General features: G+C 42.5%; 1 protein-coding gene across 5 annotated transcripts in view; it reads left to right on the top strand.

Moving 5' to 3' along the window:
• Positions 1–8,402: 8,402 nt before the first annotated feature.
• Positions 8,403–23,950, top strand: part of ACBD4 (acyl-CoA binding domain containing 4) — a 47,273-nt gene continuing 31,725 nt past the window's right edge. Inside the window, exons 1-6 of one of the 5 annotated variants that reach the window (XM_063138462.1) lie at positions 8,403–8,470; positions 17,534–17,659; positions 18,228–18,348; positions 19,252–19,336; positions 21,028–21,148; positions 23,542–23,636. In XM_063138462.1, the coding sequence (XP_062994532.1) occupies positions 17,578–17,659; positions 18,228–18,348; positions 19,252–19,336; positions 21,028–21,148; positions 23,542–23,636 (504 nt within the window). In that variant the 5' untranslated portion in view covers positions 8,403–8,470; positions 17,534–17,577. Of the gene's footprint in view, positions 8,471–8,539; positions 8,697–8,824; positions 8,894–9,754; positions 10,011–13,601; positions 13,627–17,533; positions 17,660–18,227; positions 18,349–19,251; positions 19,337–21,027; positions 21,149–23,541; positions 23,637–23,950 lie in introns of those variants that run through there. The other 4 variants (XM_063138461.1, XM_063138466.1, XM_063138463.1 and 1 more) reach the window with 4 other exon arrangements.

The raw sequence follows: 23,950 nt of genomic DNA, 5'->3' as shown, positions 1-23,950 counted from the left end.
GATCTATGACCCCCATTCACAATGGAGCTATAAATGGAGCCCCGTGTCCCTTTTCATTCTGTATTTCTTGCCCTGGAGTTGGAGAGCAGAAAGGAAGCACACCCTGGCTTCCAAAATCCACCAGGCGACTGAGGGACACTGGGAGGCTGCCTCTCCTGCTTCCCAGGAATAACACCATGCCAAGGGGGAGACCAACCTGACCCATCCTTCAGCCAGAGAAGGAGCGGTTGCAGGGAATTCTCTCCTCCCTCCTTGCCAGAAAGACCACTCAGCTCCTACTGCCTGTAGCTCTGCAACTACAGTATCAACAGAGAGAATGCTCTAGTCCCATCCATTGGCCAAATAGCCACCAAATAGTATTTGAGCAAGAACCCCAGGGAGAGAACACCCGCTTGGCCCAATGTCCATTTAAATGCCACTGCTATAGCTCAGTGCTTTGTTCTGGCCTTGAAAAACAATCTCCCTCCTCTTTACATTTTCCCTCTACTCCTTGTCTCTATTGTCTCTTTACTTTGCAACCTAATGGCAAGAACTGTCTCTCTTTTCAATTGTTGTGGACCACTTTGGGAGACAATAATTTGAAAATACATCAGATAAATGTTTTTCAGACTCTCAAGGAAATAGGAATCAACTGAATAACCCCTGATTCTTCCTAGGGCATTCTTTCTGCCATCGGGCTTATTGCATCTAGCCATATCGAGTCCGTTTTCAAAGTCCTGAAGAAGTACTCTTCAGAGGAGGTCCTTTCATCAGAACCTCATCAGGTATCATGTCAGAAAGATAATGCATTTGGGAAGAACTGTGAGCCAGCACACTAAGCATGTGCGAGAAGTTATGGTCTCTCCTCACTCACTGAACTGGGGCTCTGTACATCAGGGGTGGCCAGAAGATAGATCTCCAGATGTTTTTGACTTCAGTGTTTCATGGAGATCCATGTTCTGCTCACCCACCCCCAGCATAAATCAGGAGCTTCCAGGACAAACCTGACGACTAATCATGTATCATGATGGCCTGCCTGATGCTTGTTTACGTGGTCGTAGCCAGGCAGGCAAACCAGCCAGCCTTTGGAGGGCTTTTTAGCAGGATGACTTGAAGGAGCTTCAAAGTGTGCAGGCACTGGGAAGTTCATTTGTGAATTGATGTAACATAGGGATATCCTGTTCGTGGGATTTGATCCCTGATGGCTTCTTCATACTTGCACATAATTGTCGATTAACATCACTATACAATTTGATTAGCTAGGGAAGTTCTAAGTAAAAAGTCACTTTTACCAGTTAAGGCTGAAATCCTATACTAGGGATGTATGAGAACTTCCTTCACCTGTGAAAATGTGAGGAAAGCACCCTGAATGCAAACTTGTGCATTCTTGAGCTTGCCATCACATTTGGAAGGGTGTATCCGTTTTGAAAAATGCACACTCTAACATGAGCATTTTTCAAAAAAGGACACATTTTTACACCATGGTTAATGTGGTGTGGGGGCATTTGCATTCTTGCTTGAATAAGTGTACATTTTCCCTGTTCGGAGATGTGCACACATTTACGTGAAAAGAACTTCCCTGAGGCTTACTTCCGAGTAGTCATGCATATCTGCACCGTAAGCTTTTCACATCTTCACATTACAAAATTCTGACAAGTTTCTTAATAGCACTAGAGGGACTTAAAAGATATTCTCTGTCTATTCCACTTAGGATAACATCCAGAACATACTGGTGGAGTCTATTGAAAAGATTGCTTCAACAGTAAGTGTCAATTTGAAGGGATGGTTGCCTGTTTGACTCAGCTTTTACGGTACCCAACGTATTTCGATAATCCTTATATTTTAAAGTTTGGGATACCATGAATTGCCATTCAATGTAACTAGAGGGGATGGCTTCTTAAGAGGAAGCCAAGGACTGGGGAGTGATATGAACTGTACAATAAGCGGGCAGTGCTGTGAAGTCGTTTTTCAAAACAGGCTCTTGGATTTGCACACCAAAAATCTTTCCGACTCATTTCTGTACTAATCTGCAGGATACAAATCCATGGCTTGTTTTTTGTGTGGATTATCCAAAGGTGCACATGTATGCATTTGCTCTCCCCATCAGATAAAGCGACAGTGCACGTATTTGCCCACATGACGTGCCTTTTGAAACATGCACAATTTGGGGACAGATTTTTTTTAATTGATGGAACTTTAGCCCAGCTGCCCAAGAAAGTGCAGATTTCCAGTTACAACTGCATTCTGGAATGCGTTTTGGTCTGAGGGGTGTGCCAACTGGATAGGTCTGCAGTAAAATGGAGACCCAATTAAATTCTCATCTAGCCCTAATGGCCAGTGCAGTTGAACCCACATGAGAACTAATGCTTTTTCCTTCATAACTCTTTCTCCAGGAAAGATACGGAAGCCTTTTCCAAGTTCGGCCCTTTAAGAACATGAATGAAGAACACCAGTCTTGAAGAGGGATTGATGACCTGCAATTATTTAGGCTGTCAATTCAACTGGGGCGTCTCTCTCTTTCTCTCTCTCTCTCTCTCTCTCTCTCTCCTTCTCTCCTTTGCTAGACTTACCATTAAATCTGCAACTGAGGAGGGGAAAGCCCACGATGCAACTATCCAGACATCACGTGTGGTGAGCTCAAGAAGAGAGCAGTCACGTCTGCCATTTTTTTTGTTTTCATGCGCACAGGTATTGGTTTTTTTAAAAAAATTAAATTGATTTTCCTGCTCCCCCCACCCTGCCCCCGATGGGCGCAGCACTCCTGGGGAGCGCTGCACCCCGTGCGCGGCTCCCAGCTACCTGCGAGTAACTGCGCGGGGCCGGGGTCAATCCACAGAAACGGGCCACACCTTCCGCGGTCCTGGGCTCAGCTTGGGACTGTGGAGAAATCGGGCCCACAGGCCTTTGCTAGACCAGGCTATATCCCTGGCGTATAACCGGGATCACCCCTGTGTGTCCAGATGATGCACAGGGGATCTCAGGCTCCGGCAAGGATCAACCCTGCCTGGCCTCGGGATATAGCCCTACACTTTGGGACTGCTTTTTTCACGGTGCTGGGCTGAGCCCGGGACCACAGAAGGTGTGGCCCGTTTCCGTGGCTTGACCCCAGCTCCACGCAGTTACTCGTGCGAGGCTGGGAGCCGCGCACAGGGTGCAACACTCTCCAGGAATGCTGCGCCTATCGGGGGCAGGGTGGGGGAGTGGGAAAATCAATTTAATTTCTAAAAATAAATTACCTGTGTGCACGAGCGTTTGTGCGCATTAAGAAAACAAAAAAATGGCGGATGTGATGGCTCTCTTCTTGAGCTCGTCACGCGTGACGTCTGGACTAGTGCAACAGCCCGCAATAGTTGCATCGTGGTCAATCCCCTCCTCCGTCGCAGATTTAATGGTAGGTCTAGCAAAGGCCTCTGTCTCTGTCTCTGTCTCTGTCTCTGTCTCTGTCTCTGTCTCTGTCTCTCTCTCTCTCTCTCTCTCTGACACATGCCTGACTCCAAGCAGTAGCACAGCCTGTTTTTTGAAGTGATGACACAATGTACTGCATGTATGAAAAAAAATATTAACATATTGTACATTAAAAAATATAAAGGTTTTATTGACTTCAGCTTCATTTTGTTTCATTATTACTGTTGGATCCTGGATTGGATCTGGTTTTTCTTTTTCCACTATTTTTCCAATTACCTGGAGACCTGAAGAAAATGAGGAGTCAGCAGAACATGCAATTCCCTCAAATGTCAAGGTGTCAGCTGGACAGTTATTGAATTGAACACCACAGGAGTTAACAGAGGCCGGATCAGAGTTAGAAACGCAGCCAGAACAGAAAGAGGAGGCGGCATTTATCCCCCCTCGCTCTCAGAGAGCAAATAAAGGAGTCCCGCCAAAGCGGTTTGCCTCTGAAGCCTTTAATATAAGCTTTGAGCCGAATTCTTACGCAGATGTACAAAGATTCGGTTCTTTAGAAAGGCAGAAATGGCTAGAAGCCATGGAAAGTGAGTTGAAAAGCCTAAAAGACAATGAAGTTTTTCAAGAAACAGTTTTGCCTCCAGGGCAGAAGTCTGTAATGTGTCGATGGGTTTTTAAGCGCAAACAGTTAGAGACAGGGGAAGAAAAATTCAAAGCCCGACTTGTCGCAAGGGGTTTTAATCAAGTTAAGGAGGTAGACTATACCTCAACTGTAAAAGCAGAAACTTTAAGATTATTTTTAACTATTGCAGCAAAAGAAAAGTTAAAAAATAGGCAATATGATTTCCAAACTGCACACCTGAACGCCCCAATTCAGGAAAAAATATACATGAGAAAACCTGAAGGTTTTGAGTCAGATGACAACAAAGTTTGGTTCCTGAAGAAAGCAATTTATGGCCTTAGACAGAGTGCCAGGTGTTGGAATTCTGTCCAAAACACCACTTTGGTAAGTGAGATGGGATTTGAAAGGAGCTGTGTCTGTACACAAAGGGGAGTGGTCAGAATTATAAAGCTCTCATCGTTTTTGTTGATGATGTTTTGATTGCTTGTCCTAGTGATGCAGAGGTCCAGAAAGTTGCAAATCAGCTTGGAAGCAGGTATAATTTGAAATCCTTAGGTCCAGTGAAGAATTACCTAGGAGTAGAAGTTAAACTAGCAGAAGACGGAGGTTTTTTGCTCAGTCAGAAGCAAAAAATTCTAAAGCTGCTAGAGGATTTTGGAATGCAGGATTGCAAAGGGGTCAAAAGCCCCATGGAATTGGATATCCAGAAAAACCTGCAAGGAGAAAGTTTCAGTGATCCAAGCCTGTATCACTCTGTGGTGGGTATGTTATTGTATTTGGTAAGCTGGTCAAGGCCAGATCTGTCTGCTGCGGTTGCTATCTTAAGCAGGGGGGGATCCGCACGTCACTCCCAGAGCGCTTCTATGGGACCCCAGTGCACCCCGAAAACGATAGTCTGACTTCCCTGTAAAAGAAACGAGGAAGAGCCGTCCATGCCGCCGCTGCAGAGAGCTCTCCGCCGGCGAGGAGAGCTCGGCAAAAGAGCTCTCCTCTCGGCAAAAGCTCGGTGACGAGAGCCCGCCTTCTTTTGCCGAGCTCTCCTCGTCAGCGGAGAGCTCTCCTCCTCCTCCTCGTCTTCGGCGGCATGGACGGCTCTTCCTCGTTTCTTTTACAGGGAAGTCAGACTATCGTTTTCGGGGTGCACTGGGGTCCCATAGAAGCGCTCTGGGAGCGACGTGCGGATCCCCCCCTGGTTCATTGCCAAGCCAACAGTGCCTGCTTGGCATGCAACCAAGAGAGTGTTAAGTACCTCAAAGGCACCTTAAATTACAGTTTGAAGTTATCTGCTGAGCCAGATAAAAAGCTCTTGAGTTATGTGGATTCGGATTGGGCAGGCTGTATAGAAGACTGGAAGTCAACGTCTGGAATTGTGCTAATGTTGGGAAAAGGACTAATCTCTTAGAAGTCCAGAAAGCAGGCTTTTGTCTCCAGATCTTCCTGCGAAGCAGAGTATGGGGCACTGTCAGAGTTGTGTGGAGAAATCACTTGGCTAATGCAATTAATAAAGGATTTCAAAATCCAAATTGAAATGCCAATCACAGTGTTCTGTGACTCCCAGGCATGTATTGCGTTGGCAAACGCAGACATGTTCAAGTCAAAATCCAAACACATTGCTATTAAGTACCAAAATGTGAAAGAACACATAAGTAGTGGAACTCTGAAGTTGTGTTATTGTGAGTCACAAGAAAACTTTGCTGACATATTCACAAAACCTTTAGGAGCTACAAAACACAGGGAGATTTGGGAAACACTAGGTTTCAGGCAGGATGAAATGTAAACGTCTGTACAAGTGTTGCGTTGTAAAAACTGTTGCGTAAAAATCAAAAGAACGGGTGTTGGATCTTGAAGAAAATGAGGAGTCAGCAGAACGCGCAATTCCCTTAAATGTCAAGGTCTCAGCTGGACAGTTATTGAATTATTGTATGGAAGCATTTTCATCAATTAATCAATTAGTAATTGCATGTTTTCATGTTTCTTATTCTTCATCTTACCCCATCTTGATGTATGCTGATGTGTATTGATCGTCTGTGAATATTTGTATATATGCTGCCATAACTAAATTATTTCAACTGTCACTAAAGGGTTTGCTTTTAACTTACAAAGAATCCTTTGCCTCATCGAGTCTTTGCTGCGTCCTAAACTGAGAGCCGCTGCTACTTCTGCTCAACTCTGGTTCAGAGTGTGATTTCCCAACAATTACGTATATTGGTTTTGGTATTTTCTTGTTTTGGTTTGCTATGCCTATTGGTTTTATATTTTTTAGGAATTATTATTATTTTTGCTCTGAACCACCTTGTCAACTAAAGAATGAATGAAGGGATGCATACATTATATTTGCCCAGGAATGAATTGAAACAGCAACTACAGTTGCTTTAATTTGCTTAACAGCCCACTTCACATGCATATGGAAGAGGGATCCTTCCCATTTAACATAAAAAATAATTTAATTATTGCGGCTGATTTTCCATTTTAATTCTGTGTTCTCCTAAACTCTTAAGTTACTTTGAAGCTGTTGCTTTTATTTCAGCTGGGCTGAATATCACACCCTTCCCTTCCACAGGACCATTTGTCCCCTGCAGAAGGGGGGAAATGCCCTTAACTTGGGAGGGCAGGAGGGAATTAAATCAAATCACTTTCTGCAGTGCTTCCCATATAACTTTAGACACCATACTATTTCATTATCAAAACACGTGTTGGTTTAAGACCAGGGTTAAGGCTACCTCATGTTGCTCGAGTTTTGCTAGAGAAATCCTGGAAGGTGACCTCTTCCTGTTTGTTACTTCCCTCAGTAGCTGCAGGATGGGTTACTACCTCTGTTCTAGTCTGGACTAGAGTGTTACCTGTACCTTTAAGATACAGGTAGATAAAGACTAAACTAACACACCTGTCTGCAGAACTGGCCACCATTGAATCTGTTCAATAGAGTTGCTTGGGATTGAGGGTTGAGCTCCTTAATTAACATTTGGCTGTTAATTTGATCATGTTTCTGAAACTTTGTATTTGTTTTGCAGCCAAACTTCCTGGGGTGGGGAATTAATAAGATTCTGGGACAGAAAGATTACTTAAGGTGTTTCAATTTTCTCTTACTCCCACCACATTGCTTGTGAATTGCAGCGAGTCCTAACAGAAAAGTCTCTGAGCCTTATCTGTTGCTATTTGCCAATAACTTTGTCTTTGTTTTCACAGATTACGTTGCTTTTCTGAAGAAGCCAAAACATGGCAAAACAGGACTGAAATGGGTGCATGTTATACTTTGCCTATCTTGTAGAAAACCTGTGTTCAATGCACGCTCTCATGTTCTCTCCGTCGCCCAGCTGTTAAACCTCATTGCTTTTTGCACTTTATTTACGTCTTCATTTCATACTGAGTGTCTAGCATGTTTTGTGTAGACTCGTTCAATTTACTATTTTCTGTTTAATTGCATCATTCCTATGTTATGGTTTGTCACGCATTATAATATTGTTTGTAGAGTTGTGTGCTCTTTAGCATTTATTTTTAATTGCAAATTCAACTGGTGCCCCCCTTTTATTGGACTGATGATTGGTTCTCAAGCCAGAAACGGGTGGGGGAGGAGGACACTGGAAACTCTGTGCTCCCTCCTTGGCGTGAGGATTACCAAGCGCAACCCTGCAGGAGGAAAACTGCGGGCTTTAGGGGCAACATGGTGTCAATGTGGTGCCGTCAAAGCAGCCCTCTTTTCTAGGAAGGAACTTTATTAGTAGTCTCTCCCAGGCAAGCTTTTTCATGTTACTGGGGCGGGGTTGGAAATGACCATGTGGGAGATACTGCAACAAACTAAGACGGCTACCTCTCTAGAAATCATGACAGAAATTCAACTGGTGCAGCATTTCTCATCACTGCATCTCCGTCGGTCGATTTTTATTTTTTAGCAGTCACGAAGCACTTAAAAATGCAGGCGTCCTTGCACACAGAACAAATATAAAGCCAAGACTACGAGCTTCCTTGACTGGAGTAAGCGTAACATTATTGACAGTAAGAGAGAATGGGAGATGAGGAAAAGGTTTAGGAGGAAAAACAAGCAATTCAGTCTTTGCCATATTAAGTTTCAAACGAAGCTGCAGTACTTGGTTCTGGCACAAAGTAAGCTCTATCGCACAGATTTTAATTAAGCTCTGGGGCCAAAAATTACGAAGAATTGTTACATCCATAAAGGCACCAACATGCTACTTTTGTTTTCTACCTGAAGAGGGCGGTATTATATCAAGGTTACAGCATAAATTTTAAGCGGCCAAGGAAATTATTTTTCCTGCAGGCGGCGCTGGCGCAGAAACATAATAGGCTGTAGCATAAACAAGGGGTGGGTCTGATTGGCTGAGGCCCAAAGAATAGCAAAGCACTGCATTGGTTGGCTGCTATGCACGTCACACTGATGTGACAACTTGGGCCAAGAAGGTCAAAAGTGAAACAGCTGCAGGCTGCAGCGCTCAGCGAGAGGGGGCGCAGCGGGTAAGACGCGGGGCTCGGTGCGTCGGGGTCGGCCAGGAGGGGGCTTCGTGCGTAAGCAGCGTGCGATAACAGGTGCCGACGGGTCAGCGCTGTTTTGAAGGCTCCCCGGAAGAGCGCGCGGCAGCGGCAGCGGCCGAAGCCAGAGTCGGGTCAAGCGCGCTGTCTCGGAGGCAAAGGGAGGAGGAGACAGGCCGTGGAGCAGCAGCAGCAGCCGCGGAGAGCGGAGGCATGAGGGGCTGTGGGCGGGGCTGTGGGCGGGTGAGAAGGGGCCGCCGGGTTCAATGGTCACAGTGGGGCGTGGTCTTGAGCGGGCCCGGGCGGGCGGGCGGGCGGACGGGGGGCCGGTAGGCCTGGGCAGCCCTTGCCCCGGAGGTGCTTCCCAGGGCCGCAGATCTGCTTGCCAGAGGCGTGAGGGTGGTGTCGGTTGGTGCCAATGGAAAAGCGTTTGTCTTTTGTTTACCCCTGAGCTTGATTGCCACGCGTGGGCAGCTCTCAAGAGGGATCGTAGCCTGGGAGGAGAGGGCGGACTCTCCCCTCTGCACCTGCTGCGCCCCACCGACCCGACCCAATCTTCACCTACCTGGCAGTTTAGCTTAGAAAAAACGTTTCCCTTTGGTTTGAGGTGATCAGGGATAGGTTTCAAATTAACAGAAGGAATTCTTTTATTGGAGATTATTTGAATGTGCAATTGCCTCCTATGAAACTAAATAAATCCTAGTAATTATTTCTAAATTTGCATACATAGATATATATTAGCATATTTATTTATTTATTTATTACATTTCTATACCGCCCAATAGCCGGAGCTCTCTGGGCGGTTCATATGTAGTTTTTATGCAGATTTGTGTCCTAAGGACCTGTGCCCTGAATCTTTTAAGTGCCTAGCAACGCCCATGGGGGCAGATGGAAAGAGCCTTGGTGTTTCTTGTAGTGAGACCATGAAGACCAGAACAGGTGGAGGGGAGCACTGACAAGTCTAAGAAGTTGGTTGCAATAGAAGGTCATGAGGCACCCACATTGGCCCTGGGTTGGAGTGGCGATGGAAACAATGACCGGTGAAAAGTGCATTAAATACAGAGCACCAGAGAATTGGTTGTACAGATAAAGCAAGCAAGGGGCATCGACGTGGCATTGGGGACAGAAACCAGGTTCCCAGCTTGTTATGTACGTGTCAGGGCAGGGGTGGCAGTTGCTGTAAGCATCTGATTTTGGAAGTTATGAAAAGGGAGCAAAGTGTTATTTTTTTTATTCTATTTTTACTGCCAGGGAAGAGGAAAGGTGCTTGTGGGATTTTCTGCCTCTGATCCCAAACTAATTTGGCAGCCTTGGGTGCACCTTGACTTGGGTTAGTGGAGACAGGTTCCATCTGCTGCTTCACCTCAGGCAGCAAAATGTCTTGGGATGGCCCTGATTCTGGGCTACAGGAAGTGCCACTTTGGCAAGAAAGAATATGGATGAGCACCTACTTGGAAGAAGAGTAGCTTATGGATGAATGTAATATAGTCAGTTGGCACTGGCCTGGAGAATCTGGCATGAGCAGGTACAAGTATATTATTTCTTCTCAATGTAAGTATACATTCAGAAGCAACATGCCCTTGAATACCAGTTGCCTCTTTTGGACTAAATAGGCCTTTTTGTTTGATCCAGCAAGGCTCTCCTTATGTCCTTAAATATCAGTTTCAGAGGAGAGATTTCCTCAAGACCACAGTAGGGAGGAAAGGAGTAAATCCTCCCTCCACACGTGATTTGATTTGGAAGATTACACAACCCATTGGTTATTTCAGGGCTGTTTAACCTTCTAACAAGCCATGTTCCCTGGGTTCAGATAACACGATTAACCACAGCCAGGTGGTAATTGTGCAAATCAAGCCTGACATTCACTAGCACGTACTATGACTCACAACAAGCCACTGTGGCTTGTTTTGACCATGTGAACCAGCAGTAGTGGCCTCAGAACAACTCTGTAGTTTTTGAGAGGTACTGAATTGCCCAAAGTCATCCCAGAAGTCTTCATTGCTCTGTGAGGATCTAGCCATGGATTTCCCACGTGAAAGCCTTACACTTTAGCCAGTGAACCAGACTAGTTTTGTGCTGGATGAGAGGTACTCTGCCAAGGCTCAGAGGTTCATTGGCAGTTGGGGGAGGTTCCTGGAGCAGACATCCTGCCTAAGGTCTAAAATTTCTCTCACAAGTTACTCATGAGATAACTGGAGGTTGGGGACACTAGACTTAGGGTGCTTCCAGAAAACATTTTTATTGTGCAATCGCTGTGCCTCAGTCACAGAATTTTACACGGGCTCCAGATGATGCCATCTTCCATTTGTAACCCTTCTGTGTTTCACCACCACTGCTTCCATCCTTTTTTCTTAATACAGAAAATCCTCCAAGCAGGATTGAATATCTATACATCTTTTAACTAGTGATACTCAGAACTGTCCATCTAGAACTGGGGCAGCGGGGAGCCATATTCGTCCTGGGGTCAGATTGTCCATCCTGTGGGAGGGTCTGGGGACAATGTTGAGGAGCATGGCATGCATGGGTATTCTGAAGCAGGAACCAGACACATTCAGCCAGCTGAGCCCTGGCCTCAGGACTCAACTGGCTCCTGCAAGTGTCAGCTGGGTGTGCAGCTTCACAGCAAAGGCTTCCCAACTGAAGTGCCAGGAGGAGGACAGATCCTCTACTTGTTGCTTCAGCTGGGGAGCTGTCTTCATGGCATCCCAGCTTTTCCTGACCAAGGAACACACACAGCAAAGCAGCTAGAGGGGTCACTTGTCCTACTCCTTCCCCCACTGGGGAGAATGCGGGGCAGGCAAAGTACTTAGTGTGCCACAGCCTCCTAATTTGGAAGGCAAGCAGTATGCTGAATAAGAGAGCAGCATGCTAGGTAAGGGAATCCCCATTGTACTATCCTATCACAGATCGGAGATTACAATGGGGGTTCCTTCCCTGCCTCCTCTCCCAAGGCCTCAGTAGCCATGGGCTAGTAGTGCATTGCCAGAGTCTGACCTGGTGGGCCACATTGACCCATGGGTTGGAAGTTCCCCATTCCTGATCTAGAAGTACTTTATGCATGTTAATTAATTGTACCTCTGAAAAGGACTTGCAAGGCAGCTTTGGGAAGCTCTCTTATCTCTGAGTAATATATGAAACAAATCTATTATAAACCAATGATTTGATCTTAATAACGAAGATGATGATGTTAACAAACCAGAATTGAGGGCAAAAATATTTGTGTAACGGATTTACTACAGCATAGAGGACCCTGGGCAGGAAGGTTGAATGTTGAAGTAATTATGTCCAGCGCTTTTGGGGGGCGGAGCCTGACGGCCATGTACTGGTAAGCTTTCTTGTGAGGCTCCCGGACTGGGTAGCCGAAAATTCAATTATCTCATTTAAATGGGCATGAATCTCTAATGAACATAAATGAAAATGTTTATGACCTTTAACTGATGGTGATGGCTTTTTTGAAAGTATAATCTGTATACGGAGTGGGGAAATCAGCGCGGCCTCTGGGATCAGTAAATCAGTTTGTCGGAGTAAAGAGTGTAAAGCGAAAGTAAAGAATTTGTTATTGTTGGACCTCTTCCAGCGACTGCTGAGTTAAATTGCTGTGATATATCACTCCTTATTTGTGTGGAGCGAGTAATTGGTAATAAATTTAACCATCAGAAAGCAGTGAGAGAGAGAAGTTGTTTACTTGGATGGAATGAGAGACTGTTTTGATTGTTACCCGGAACATTAAGCAACTGATTTATGCCCTATGCCGAACATTAGAAAACCAAAAAAAAAAAAAAAGTTAAAAAAGCTACCTGGCAACGCCGTAAACATCCCTCAAATCATAATCTCGGTTGCCTTGAAAAAGTGTCTGGGTCCTCGGAAGAGGACGCAGATAGTAGTGAGAGTGACAAGATGGCGACAAAAGCTGGCAAGGAGCCAGCTACTATGGATGAAATCAGGAGCTTCATATTAGCAAACAACGCCACTCTTTTTTAAAAAATGGATGAACATGCGGAAAAGGCAGACAAAAGAATGGATGTGTTAGCTGGCAAGATTGCTCAGAATGACAGGAGCATAAAGACACTAGAAGCAGGAGTAAATTTACTGGAGAAACGGCAAGATGTCTTTGAAAAAAGTTGTAATGTACAGTTTGAGGATCAAGAGAAAAGGCTGATCCAATTAGAAGACCAGAATCGACAATCTACACTACAAATTAAGAATTTTGTTGAAGTATCAGGAGAGGACTTGAGAAAAGTAATTTTGCGGTGGTTTAAAGAAATGATGCCTGATCTGGAAATAAAGAACTGTGAGGTGGACAGGATTCATAGAGTGGGAGGATCAAACTACAGAGGAGCAACTAAAGACATCCTGTTGAAATTTGGCAGCTACTACAAAAAAGAGCAAGTTATGAAGAAATTGAGGTCTTTGGCTCTGATACAATTTAAAGGCATTTCAGTGCAAATTTACAACGATCTTTGTCAGCAAACACTCAAATGGAGACGCAGTGTCAAACCAATAACTGAAATATTAACGAAGAATGTAATAAAGTATGCCTGGGGCTACCCTGTTTTTTAAAGGTTTACACATGGTGGGAAGTAATACAGAGTAACCTCCTTGGATCAGGGCAAGGAGTTGCTGAAAAGTTTGGGTTTGCATGATGGCGCAAGTTTGAAAAAAGCAGGTGGGAATGGAAGTGAAGCTGGGGCATCTGGGATGTGATAATTTTGATAAATTGATAATGACATAATAGTATATAATTTTTAAAAAAAAACATAGAGGGCGTACCGGACAGGCTGAGGACTGCCTCTCCCCCCTCCCCTAAGGGTAGACAACAGCCGGAGTGATAGACTTACAGGGTTTTTTTGGGGGGGAAAGAGGTGGGGGTGGGTGGGTGGGGAGGTATGGCTGGGTGGGAGGTAGGGATTTGAAGGGGTTTTCATGGTTTTTGTGTTTTTATGTATGTGAATTTGAGTTGCAGAACACATGGGATCGGAAGGATTATCAAAAGGTTGAATATGGATAAGAAAATAAAAATATCAACGCTTACTGTAAAAGGTCTGGGGGCAGTCGTGAAAAGGAGGAGAATTGAACAAATGTTAAACAGAGAAGGATCTGATATTATCCTTCTGCAAGAAACACACCAGGGAATTAATGGGGTAAATGAAATACGCATAAAATGGTCAGTTTATTATGAAAAGTCACTGGGAACTTCAAAAAAAATGGAGTGGCTATATTGATTTCAAAAAGAAGTGGATTTATATTAGACACTGTAAAAAAGGATGATAATGGTAGATATCTTATGATAAAGGGTCAAATTGAAGGCAAAGCGTATACACTAGTTAATGTTTATGCCCTTAATGAGAGACATAGAGAGTTTTATATAGAATTATTTAAAGAAATAGAAGACTTTAAGGAGGGGTGTTATTTTAGCTGGGGATTTTAATATGGTTATGGATAATAGATTGGACAGGTCAAACCCCACTAGTGCTGAAAAGAGAAATAATATTACTATATTGAACAAATTGGTAAAAGAAAAAGATTTTGTGGATTGTTGGCGTTTACTTAGTGGGGCGAATCCTGGGTTTTCATATTACTCTCCAGTTCATCATACATACTCTAGGATAGACTATATTTTTGTTTCAAAAGAGTTTGCAACTAAGGTCTGTAAAATGGAAACGGGTAATTAAGGTAACAGATCACGCATTGCTAAGTTTAGAGTTTACAGTTACGAAGAATTATAAAGAAGCGTTTAGGTGGAAAATGAATACAAAAATATTGAAGTATAATAAAGTGGTAAAAAAAATGCAGAGGGAACTGTCAGAGACCTGGGAAATTAATGAAAAGGGAGGAACGGCAAGGGCAGTTGTTTGGGATACCATGAAGGCAGTAGCAAGAGGGATTTGTATTAGAGAAATGTGTAATTTAAGGAGGCAACAGCTTGCAGCGCAGGAAAAGTTGGAGGAAGAGATTAAGAATTTGGAGAAAGATTATTGGCAATTTAAAAATAAACATAAATTAATAGAAATACAAGCAAAGAAAAAAGAATTAGAGAACATAAATTTAGAGGAAGTTCAGAAAAATCTGATTTATATGAAAAGGGAGTACTTTGAAAATAGCAATAAAAATTCTAGATTGCTAGCCAGACTCACACAAAAGGAAAAAGCTAGGAATGGGATAGGAATATTGAAAGATAAGCAAGGGAATTATTGTCACACAATGAAGGGTAAATTAAAAAAATTTCAAGAATTCTATCAAGAACTATATAAGGGAAAGGATATTCAAAAAAAGAAGTTGGAAGCTTATATAGAAAAGTATATAAAGAAGGGAATAAAAATAGAACATAAAGAGTTAATGGAGAAGGTAATAACGCAGAGAGAAATTGAAGAGGTAATTTAGAATTTAAAAGTGGGTAAATCACCTGGGGTAGACGGTTTAGGACCAGAATATTATAAAGTTTTTAAGACGTTTTTAGTACCGAAATTATTGAAGTTGTATAACGCCATATTGGAAGGAGAGAGGACACCAGCATCATGGGAACATTCATTGATAATTTTAATTCCAAAACCAGATAAGGACTTGACTGTCCCTGATTCATACAGACCTATTTCATTAATAAATCAAGATGCAAAAATTTTCTCAACTATTTTAGCAAAACGGTTAAATAAATTCATAGTGGAATATATAGGGGAAGACCAATGTGGATTTGTAGCAGGTAGACAAATGCACAATTTAGTGGGAAGAGTTTTAAATGTAATACAGGTGATAAAAAACTCTAAGGTTAAAGCGGGAATTTTGGCACTGGATATTTTTAAAGCTTTCGATTGTGTGAGCTGGTAGCATTAAAGATGGTTTTAAATAAAATGGGATTTGGAAATAAATTTAAAGCTATAATAGAACAATTATACTCTCAAAATACAGCCGTAGTGGTAGTGAACGACGGAGTTACGGATAAGATACGACTAGCCAGAGGGACAAGACAAGGATGTCCACTCTCGCCTGTCCGTTTGTAATAGTTATGGAATTATTGGGAAATGCAATAAGAGATGATGGGGAGATAGAAGGAATAGGTGATATTAAAAAAATAAAATTGAATATGTTTGCGGATTTTACTAACTATTAAAAATCCAATAAGAAAGATGGAAAGAATTAAACAGAAACTGAGAGAATTTGAGGAAATTACTGGGTTAAGAATAAATTGGTCCAAATCAGAGATGATGTTATTTAATTATACTAAAAAGGACAAGAAGGAATAGGAAGGAAAAGGAATAGAAATGAGAGTCAAAGAACAGATTAGATATTTGGGAATTAAAATTACAAAAAATTTAGAGAGTTTAGAGAAGGAGAACTTAAATAGTTTTAAAAAAGAGATTTTAGTAAAATTGGAAAAATATAAAAGATTAAATTTATCCTGGTTTGGAAGAATAGCATTAATAAAAATGAAGATTTTAGCAAAGATTAACTTTGTGCTTACGATGTTACCAATAAAACTTTCAGAATTAGAGATAAAAAGTTGGCAAAACATCATAAACAATTATTGTAATGGGGATAAGAAAGCGAGGGTAAATAAGAATAAATGGTATTTAAGTCAAAAAAAGGAAGGATTGGGTCTCCCAAATATTAACCTATATTATATAGCTAATAGGTTAAGGCATATTGTGGAAGCGATTATAGGAGTAGGAGATTTAGATTGGATGGAGGATAAAACCACAAGTAATATTGAGATGAAGTTGGAAAATGTATTCTTTAGGGAAGGAAGAAAAAAATGGGCTGAAAGTATAGGTAATCTGCTCTTGAGGTTTCACTGGGAGATTTGGAGTAAATATAAAGGGGAGTTGCTTTCGAGCAGCTCCCCTTTATCACCGGTAAAAATGTTAAAGAATTTCCCGGAGGAACTAAAGAGTAGATTAAGTAAAGTTTTAATAGAAAAAAATAAAATGAAATTAAGGGATTGGTTAAGAGAAATGAATACAAGAGAGGATTTGGAAGAGGTTTTAAAAGACAAAAAATTAACTTGGTTAAATTATTGGCAATTAGAACGGTGGACCAAAAAGTGGGTAAGAGAAAATGGAGATTGTAGAGAGTTGACGAAATTTGAGGAATTAATAGTTAAAAAAGAAAATGATAAAGGAAAAAGAATAGCGTCAAAAGGGTTAATGAGTGAAATATATAGAATTTTGTTGGAGAAAGGGTCGATGGATAGTTCAGGGAAAATGGTTTGGGAGACAGCTTTGAATGTACAAATAGGACAACAGAGCTGGGAGGGACTATGGAAACAAAGAGCGTTAAGAAATATGTCAGTGAGAATGAAAGAGAATTACTTTAAAATTATATGGAGGTGGTACCTAACCCCGGTTAGATTAAATAAGATAAATAATCAGCATCAGCAAATTGTTGGAGAGGATGTGGGGGAAAAGGAACGTATTTACATATGTGGTGGGAATGCAAATATGTACAAAAATTGTGGAAGATGGTGTTTTTAGAGATTGAAGAAATTGTGGGAATGAAGATAGAACGAACACCAAAAGTTGCATTACTGTCACTATTTGAAGATTTAAAATGTAAGAGAGAAATTAAGGAATTGATAACGAATTTGCTGACTGCAGCAAGATTGATAGTAGCTAGGAACTGGAAGATTCAAGGAGATTATTGTATTGAAGAATGGTACAAAGAAGTATGGGATATGGCTATTATTGATAAATTGACTTGTAATATCAAACTGAGAAGAGGTATAGCTAAAACAAATGATTTGAAGGAATCTGGAAACAGTTCCTAATATTCGTGTTTTCTAAGGGAAGTGGGAAACCACCAGCAGAAGAAAGTATGAGATTTTGGAATCAGGAATGAGATCCCGAGGTGGGGGGTGCACTTATATGTTAAGTTTGATTATGTTATATAGATTATATTAATGTTAATTAACAATTATGTAGTATGTGTTTTTTTTAATTGTACTGGTGTATGTTTAAGTATTGTAGAAAATAATAATAATAAAAAAAATGTCCAGCACTTTCAAATCACCTATCAAGATCCCAAATTCAACCCATCTCCGTATTTCTTTCCCACCAGAGCCCACACCTTTCAGCTTGGGCTTCCCTTCCAAACTTCACACGATGGCGATGAAGGCAGAAAAGCCAGATTATCAGAAGCAGTTTGAAGCAGCCGTCCGTGTTATCCAAGGCTTGCCCAAGAATGGTGAGAATCCATTTGGAATGCTCCAGAGTTACTTGCCTTGCCTACTGCCACTTGACATGAAACTCCTTGTGGCTGTTCAGCATGTTTGAAAAGCCATAAGGTGTTAAATGCATACACACACACACACACACTGTGATTCTCAAGAGCTTGAACTCTGCCTGATACTGAATTCTAAGTTTGCATAATTCTCTCATAGATGTTAGAATGCCACCTAACTTGACAGAGGTAGGTGTGTGTGTGTGTTTGTACAGGTTGAAATGCAGAGAAGCACACCTCTAGTGTGCCTCTTTTTTGGCTTTCCATGTCCTCTCTAAACACCAGGCATAGAGTTCTCATGCCTTAGACTAGAATCCTCCTTGTGAAATTTCCTGGAATAAGCAATTCTGTGAAAGAAGTATAAACAATCTCCACCTAAACTATTGAAGCCTATTTTTTCTCTCCAGAACTCTGCTATGACTGGAAACAGATTGGGGCACCTGATTGTGTGGGACAACTGTAAAAAAAACCACAGACACACACACACACACACACCATGCGAGATTCCAACCACTTCTGCCTTTTCTCTCAGGTTCTTACCACCCATCCTATGAAGAAATGCTATGCTTCTACAGTTACTACAAGCAAGCAATAGTGGGTCAGTGCCAGACTCCCAGGCCAGGATTTTGGGATCCTATTGGCAGGTATAAATGGTAAGGAAGGCCAATGCTAACTGCTTTCAGTACCAGGTGAAGCATTGTCTTTAATTAGGCTTACCTGGAGCTAAGAGGGCACCGCTAGAGCTTAGCCCCTAATTTTATTTTCAGTAAGAGGGCTCAGCATTGGAATGCTGGTGCACAATACTGCTGCTTATCTAATATCCAACCAGTATTGCTCCAATTACACTAGCTGCTGGTGTACTTCTGAGTCCAATTCAAGGTGCTGGTTCTGACCTATAAAGCCTTGTATGCCACCTAGAATATTTGGAATAGGCAGGATACAAATTGAATAAATAAATAATATATCACCCATCCCCAACCCGCTACCCTCATACCTTTTAGATTACAGACTCCCACAGTCTATGACCATTGGCCGTGATGGCTAGGGCTGGTTGGTACTTTCAGATGAAGCTTGTATCATGCCATTCCCCCGCCTCATTCATGGAATTTTATGGTGAGGTCCAGACAATGTCATCTTCCACTCATAACCCTCTAATGTTTTCCCACTATTTCTTCCATCTTTTTTCTTACCATAGAAAATTCATTAAGGAAAAAAAAGATGGAATGGTTACATAACGCCTTCTGATAGCGCTAGGAGCTCTCTGTCTGGAACTACCCTTAGTAGTTTTTAAGCTGTTTCATAATGATCATTTGCTGTTTGATTTTACTACATTTTATTAGACTTTAGATCCTACCTAATAAAAATGAAACAAAATGCGATCCATAGCTTTCAAAGAGTGCTGTTCGCCCATCATCGGCAACCAGCGGAGGAATAATGGCTAAGTTGAAGAAGAACTTTTAGTTAACAGGGCCTCACTGGTTCAGGCTCTGGCAGATTTCTTTTTTAAAGATTAAGCACCTGCCCCTGGGTAAGAGGTTATTTTTGTGGTTTGACAGGGATGCATGGAATGGCTTGGGAAAGATGACCAAAGGGGAAGCTATGGCTGCTTATATTGAAGAGATGAAGAAGGCAGCGCAGAAGGTAGGAAATGGGAAACACCCTCCTCAGACCTGGTTTGTGGGACTGTCTGGATGGGTTGCCATGGAAATTCATTACAGCAAGAAGCATCATCATGGGTAGGCTGAAGCCCAACATTGAGCCCTGCTGAGGAATGCATGGCAGGAAAAATAGGGTGAAGGAATACAATGAAGGGACCTCAGGGCTCAAGTTTGAATGGATATTTGGGGATTGGGGGTTGAGCACTTTTGTCTCTCAAATGAGGGAGTTCATATCTGAGGGAACTCATCAAGTTGTGAATAGAACTGAAATGGAGGTTTTCACCAATTCAAAATGTGTCAAATGTTTGAGATTCAAAATGAAATTTTGATTGTAATTTTTTTTGAAGGGATGTGGCATATTGCAAGTTTCCAAGTTCAGTATTTTAAACTTTGGGTTCTATTTGGTTTTTTAATCTTATAAATACAACAGCAAGCATAATTGGAAAATGTTGCAAGAAAAACACACCACAATTTGCATTTTTGCAGGCAGATTTATGTTAGATGTATTTGCTTGAGATTTCCTCCCTCTCCAACCTCTTCCCCCTCATCCCCATTTCTAGTGTTCACGGTTGTGGTAAAAGATGTGGAACATCCATAAAGTACTCAGAGTTGTTTATAAAACCCTAGACAATTTGGAACTAGGATATCTGAAAGAGCACCTTCTCCTTTGCCAGCCTGCCCAGCCCTAAAGTCATCCAATGAGGCATTCCTGATGGTTTGCATGAGAGCTGTAGACTCTGGAGTCCACTCAGATCAGAGGAGAGCCTGCAGTGTATTGGCCTCCTCTCTAGGGAACTCTCTGCCTGTTCATGTCAAGCAGGAACTGATGTTGTTTTGGTTTTTGTGGTGGCCGAAGACGTTTTAATTTAAACAAGATTTCCCTAACTAACCAGCCATGGTTTTATTGGCACAATCAGATTTTAAAGGTTTTAATTCTGTATTTCAATGATCATAACGATGACTTCCCTTTTTATTTTTCACTACTTGGATACTTTATTGAATGTAGAGTGGCAAATTAATTGCTGCAAATAGTAATACATATTATTGGAGCTTCCAATAATATTTGGAGCTTCATCCAATAATAGTTGGAGCTTCCTTTGTATCTCCTATTCAAGATATACAATTACAGAACCATACTGCTTCTGTCCCGTGTTTATGAATACCGCCTCCTCCTGCTACATGGCTGACTTGCTGAAAAATCGCAATTGGAAGGATGGGGAAAATATACTTAAACTGCTATCTCCTACGTCAGTCACAGTCATGGGGCAGGAAGAATGTGCCTCTCCAGGAGCTAATAATAATAATAATAATAATAATAATAATAATAATAATAATAATACTTACCCGCCTCTCCATTTTGATTGAAGTGGGGAACAACAGTAAATATAAAATAAAACTGAATTAAGAACATAATATTAAAACATCCTGAATACATTCTAAAAACATCCTAATAATGATTTTACTTACTTAGTGCAGTTTGATATCCAGCTGCTCTTCTCTTACAAAGATCAGGGTTGCTTAAATGGTGCACTTAATGGTCCAGAAGATAGATCAGGTCTCAACCTTCTTCGCTACAAGAAGCTTTGCTTCAGCTTCAAGTGCTCCCAGACCGTTCACTGGGTCCCAGTGAATGGTCTTGTACCACCTGGGATCCCTTCTAGGACTTTCTGGCAGGTCATCAACACCGTGCCCATGGATGAATCGTTGGAGGACATGTTTGTATACTTCGAACCACTCTACGAAGTGATTCACGATATGCCAAGACCCCCTGAGTCCTTCTTCAAGAAGAAAGCAGGTATGCCCATCGGCAGCAAAAAGTGGGGTAGGAGGAGAGGTGGGGTGAGTCTAGGCATGTTTTTCAGCTGTTGTGTTGAGGTGGCAGAGCACACCCCAATACTTGGGCTGGTTGTTTTCAAATTGTTATGTGAAAGTCAGATTGGCTCCCTGCCCTACAACCCCCTGCCTCCCTAGCTCCTGTTTGCACACCCTCTGTGTGAGTTTGCAGAGACTTCCTTCCACCAAGTCTGGCCTGTAAAGTACTTCTTCCTTAGAGCTTTATGGAGCTTGTTAGACGGTTTGGGTATAGAGCATCAGTCCTGAGGCAAGGGAGTCTGAGCTGGATGACCTTGTCTCAGATCATCCCTCAGCCATGGAATTCTAGACAAGGCATCCCCAATCTCAGATGCTCTATGTCCCTCTCTGTAATTGCCCAGGTGGCAATTTACATTCATCAGCTTGGAGTGGAGCAGGCTCATCTACTTGGACATGTTTGGGATTTTGGCAAAGGAGGCAGCCCCACCAGCTAACCTTCAGGGTTTTAGTTGGCAAAGAGAGGCAAAAGCAAAAAAAGAGAGAAAGATTTTCAGTTCAATACATGTTGGATTTCTTTTTCTGAACAAATTCTGTTTTGTTCCCCACACACATCTCTGGGGAGAGTGGGGAAACAGGGACCTTCAGCTCCCCCCTTTCCATTTAATTTCAAAATGTTGGTATGTACAACTCCCTTTTGATTCTGTTTCCCAAAGAGGAGAGTTGGCACAACCCCCAGTTCTTAACTCTCTTGTTACAGAACCCTTTTGCTGACTAGGTGATGATAGAGACGGCAGAGCTCTTGTACAGCTGCCACCAGGGCCAGTTCCTGGGTTGAGGAGGCCCTCAATAAAGTGCCCTGTAGTGAGTCCCCTCCCATGTTGGTGGACTGTGGTTGCAGGTTTACGGGAGGGTACTATTGTACTCATGTGTTGCTTGTGGGTTTCCCATGTGCAGTTGGTTGGCCATTGTGTGAACAGAATGCTAGACTAGACTGATCCAGCATAGCTCTTCTTATGTTCTTACATGGCGGCGACAGCAGCAGATAGCTCTGAGTCACCATTTTAAATTTCTCACAATACCCCAGAGTGACACTACATCAAGATCATTGTAGGATATTTTAAAGGGTGGCTTGCAGACTCAGCCAGCAGGCACAGGGGTAGGGCTTGCCAGGGTTCTGAGTGGTGGCAGTTGCCCCATATGTGTCAGGTGTCTGTGCTATGCCTGATTTCCATTTATTTCAACAAGGTTTGTACAAGAGAAGTTACTAGTTGACTGTGTGGCACATGCATTTGCCATGTGAGATAGCCACCCCATCTTGCTTCACAGTAAACAACTGTCTGCCTATAAAGCCTAGTATACCAATTTCCTGGCGCAGCAAACATCCACAAATCCAGGTTATGACTTAATCATCACCTTCTTTTTCATCATCATCATCCTTGTTGACTACAAAGTTCACTGTGATAATTGTGCTCAACAGTTGATTGAGGAGAGAAGATACAGCTCCCCGCTGTAATTGCATTCTTTCCCATCACTCCCAACAGGCGGTAGACAACGACAGCTGCCAGATTAAGGCCTAAGAAACTACACATACACAAAGTGCAGAAGTGTTGTTGTCCTGTTTCTTCTGTTGACTCTCTCACACATGCCCCTGATCATAGTTTGCACCTGTTTGTGTAAAGGACAGGCTAGCCTGACTTGGACGGTGGCCAGGGAAGCTATAGCTGGGGCATAAAAGGGCAGACCAGTGATTCCCAAACTGTTTGTCACTCCTAGTGGTGCTGTTAAAATGCTGTTAAATCTTGAGTTGCTACACAGCTTAGATCCAAGAACTTTCAACCCAACCTGGGAAGATGCCCAGCTCAACATTTTCAAACAGAATTAAATCTATAGTCAGCAATAAAGCAATATGAAGTACTTCCTTTGTTTTTACTTTTAGCATGTATTTGGAATATGATCTGAATTAACACACATATCAATATCCACACCTTAGCTTCTCTGGGAGGGACGGTAGCTCAGTGGTAGAGCGCGTGCTCTGCATGCAGAAGGTCCCAGGTTCAATTCCCTGCATCTCCAGATAAGGCGAGGAAAGACTCTTGCCTGAAACCCTAGAGAACAACTGCCAGTCCTTGTTGACAGTACTGGTCTGACCCAATATAAGGCAGCTTCCTGTGTTCTTGGCTTTAATCTTTATCATGGGCCAAGTATTGGGAACAAGGGGTGGAGACTCCTGAGGCAGGGGAAGGAGCTTGAAGTCTCCCACATTTGGCTTTTCAGATAGTACAGGTTAGGACAGCTCTCTATCTCTCTCGCACGCTCGCTCTCCTGTCTGTACTTCCGTTGCTCTCCACTTTTAAACCATAACTTTTTCTATTGCAGAGCCAATCCACAAAGCTGTTGAGAACAGCCAGATGGCCAGTGATTCAGAGAGTGAGGTGTTCTGTGATAGCCTGGAACAGGTGGATCCTGATCAGGTGATTAGATAAGGTGGAGTATGGGGCACCAGAATCAGGCTACCTTCATAGTACCCTAGCTTGAAAATGCTGCCCTCAAATGGGCTATATTATCACTTGGTGAGAAACACCTCTTTCCACCCCTGCACTCCGTGCTTTAAGTTAAGAGTTGTTAGGAGGTTGTATGGAGTTAAGTACAAGTCTTCACTTGGCTTTTTAAAGGGTGCTTCCAGACAAGGCCTTTATGGCACCATCCCTCTGCTTTATTTATGGAGGATCCAGAAATTGTCGTCTACAACTTGTAGCCTTCTCATGTTTTCCGACTGCTTCTTCCA

The sequence above is a fragment of the Elgaria multicarinata genome, chromosome 11, assembly GCF_023053635.1.
Source record: "Elgaria multicarinata webbii isolate HBS135686 ecotype San Diego chromosome 11, rElgMul1.1.pri, whole genome shotgun sequence".
Taxonomy (NCBI): Eukaryota; Metazoa; Chordata; class Lepidosauria; order Squamata; family Anguidae; genus Elgaria; species Elgaria multicarinata.
Note: the sequence above shows the minus strand (reverse complement) of the source record. Positions and strands in the feature narration are given on the sequence as shown.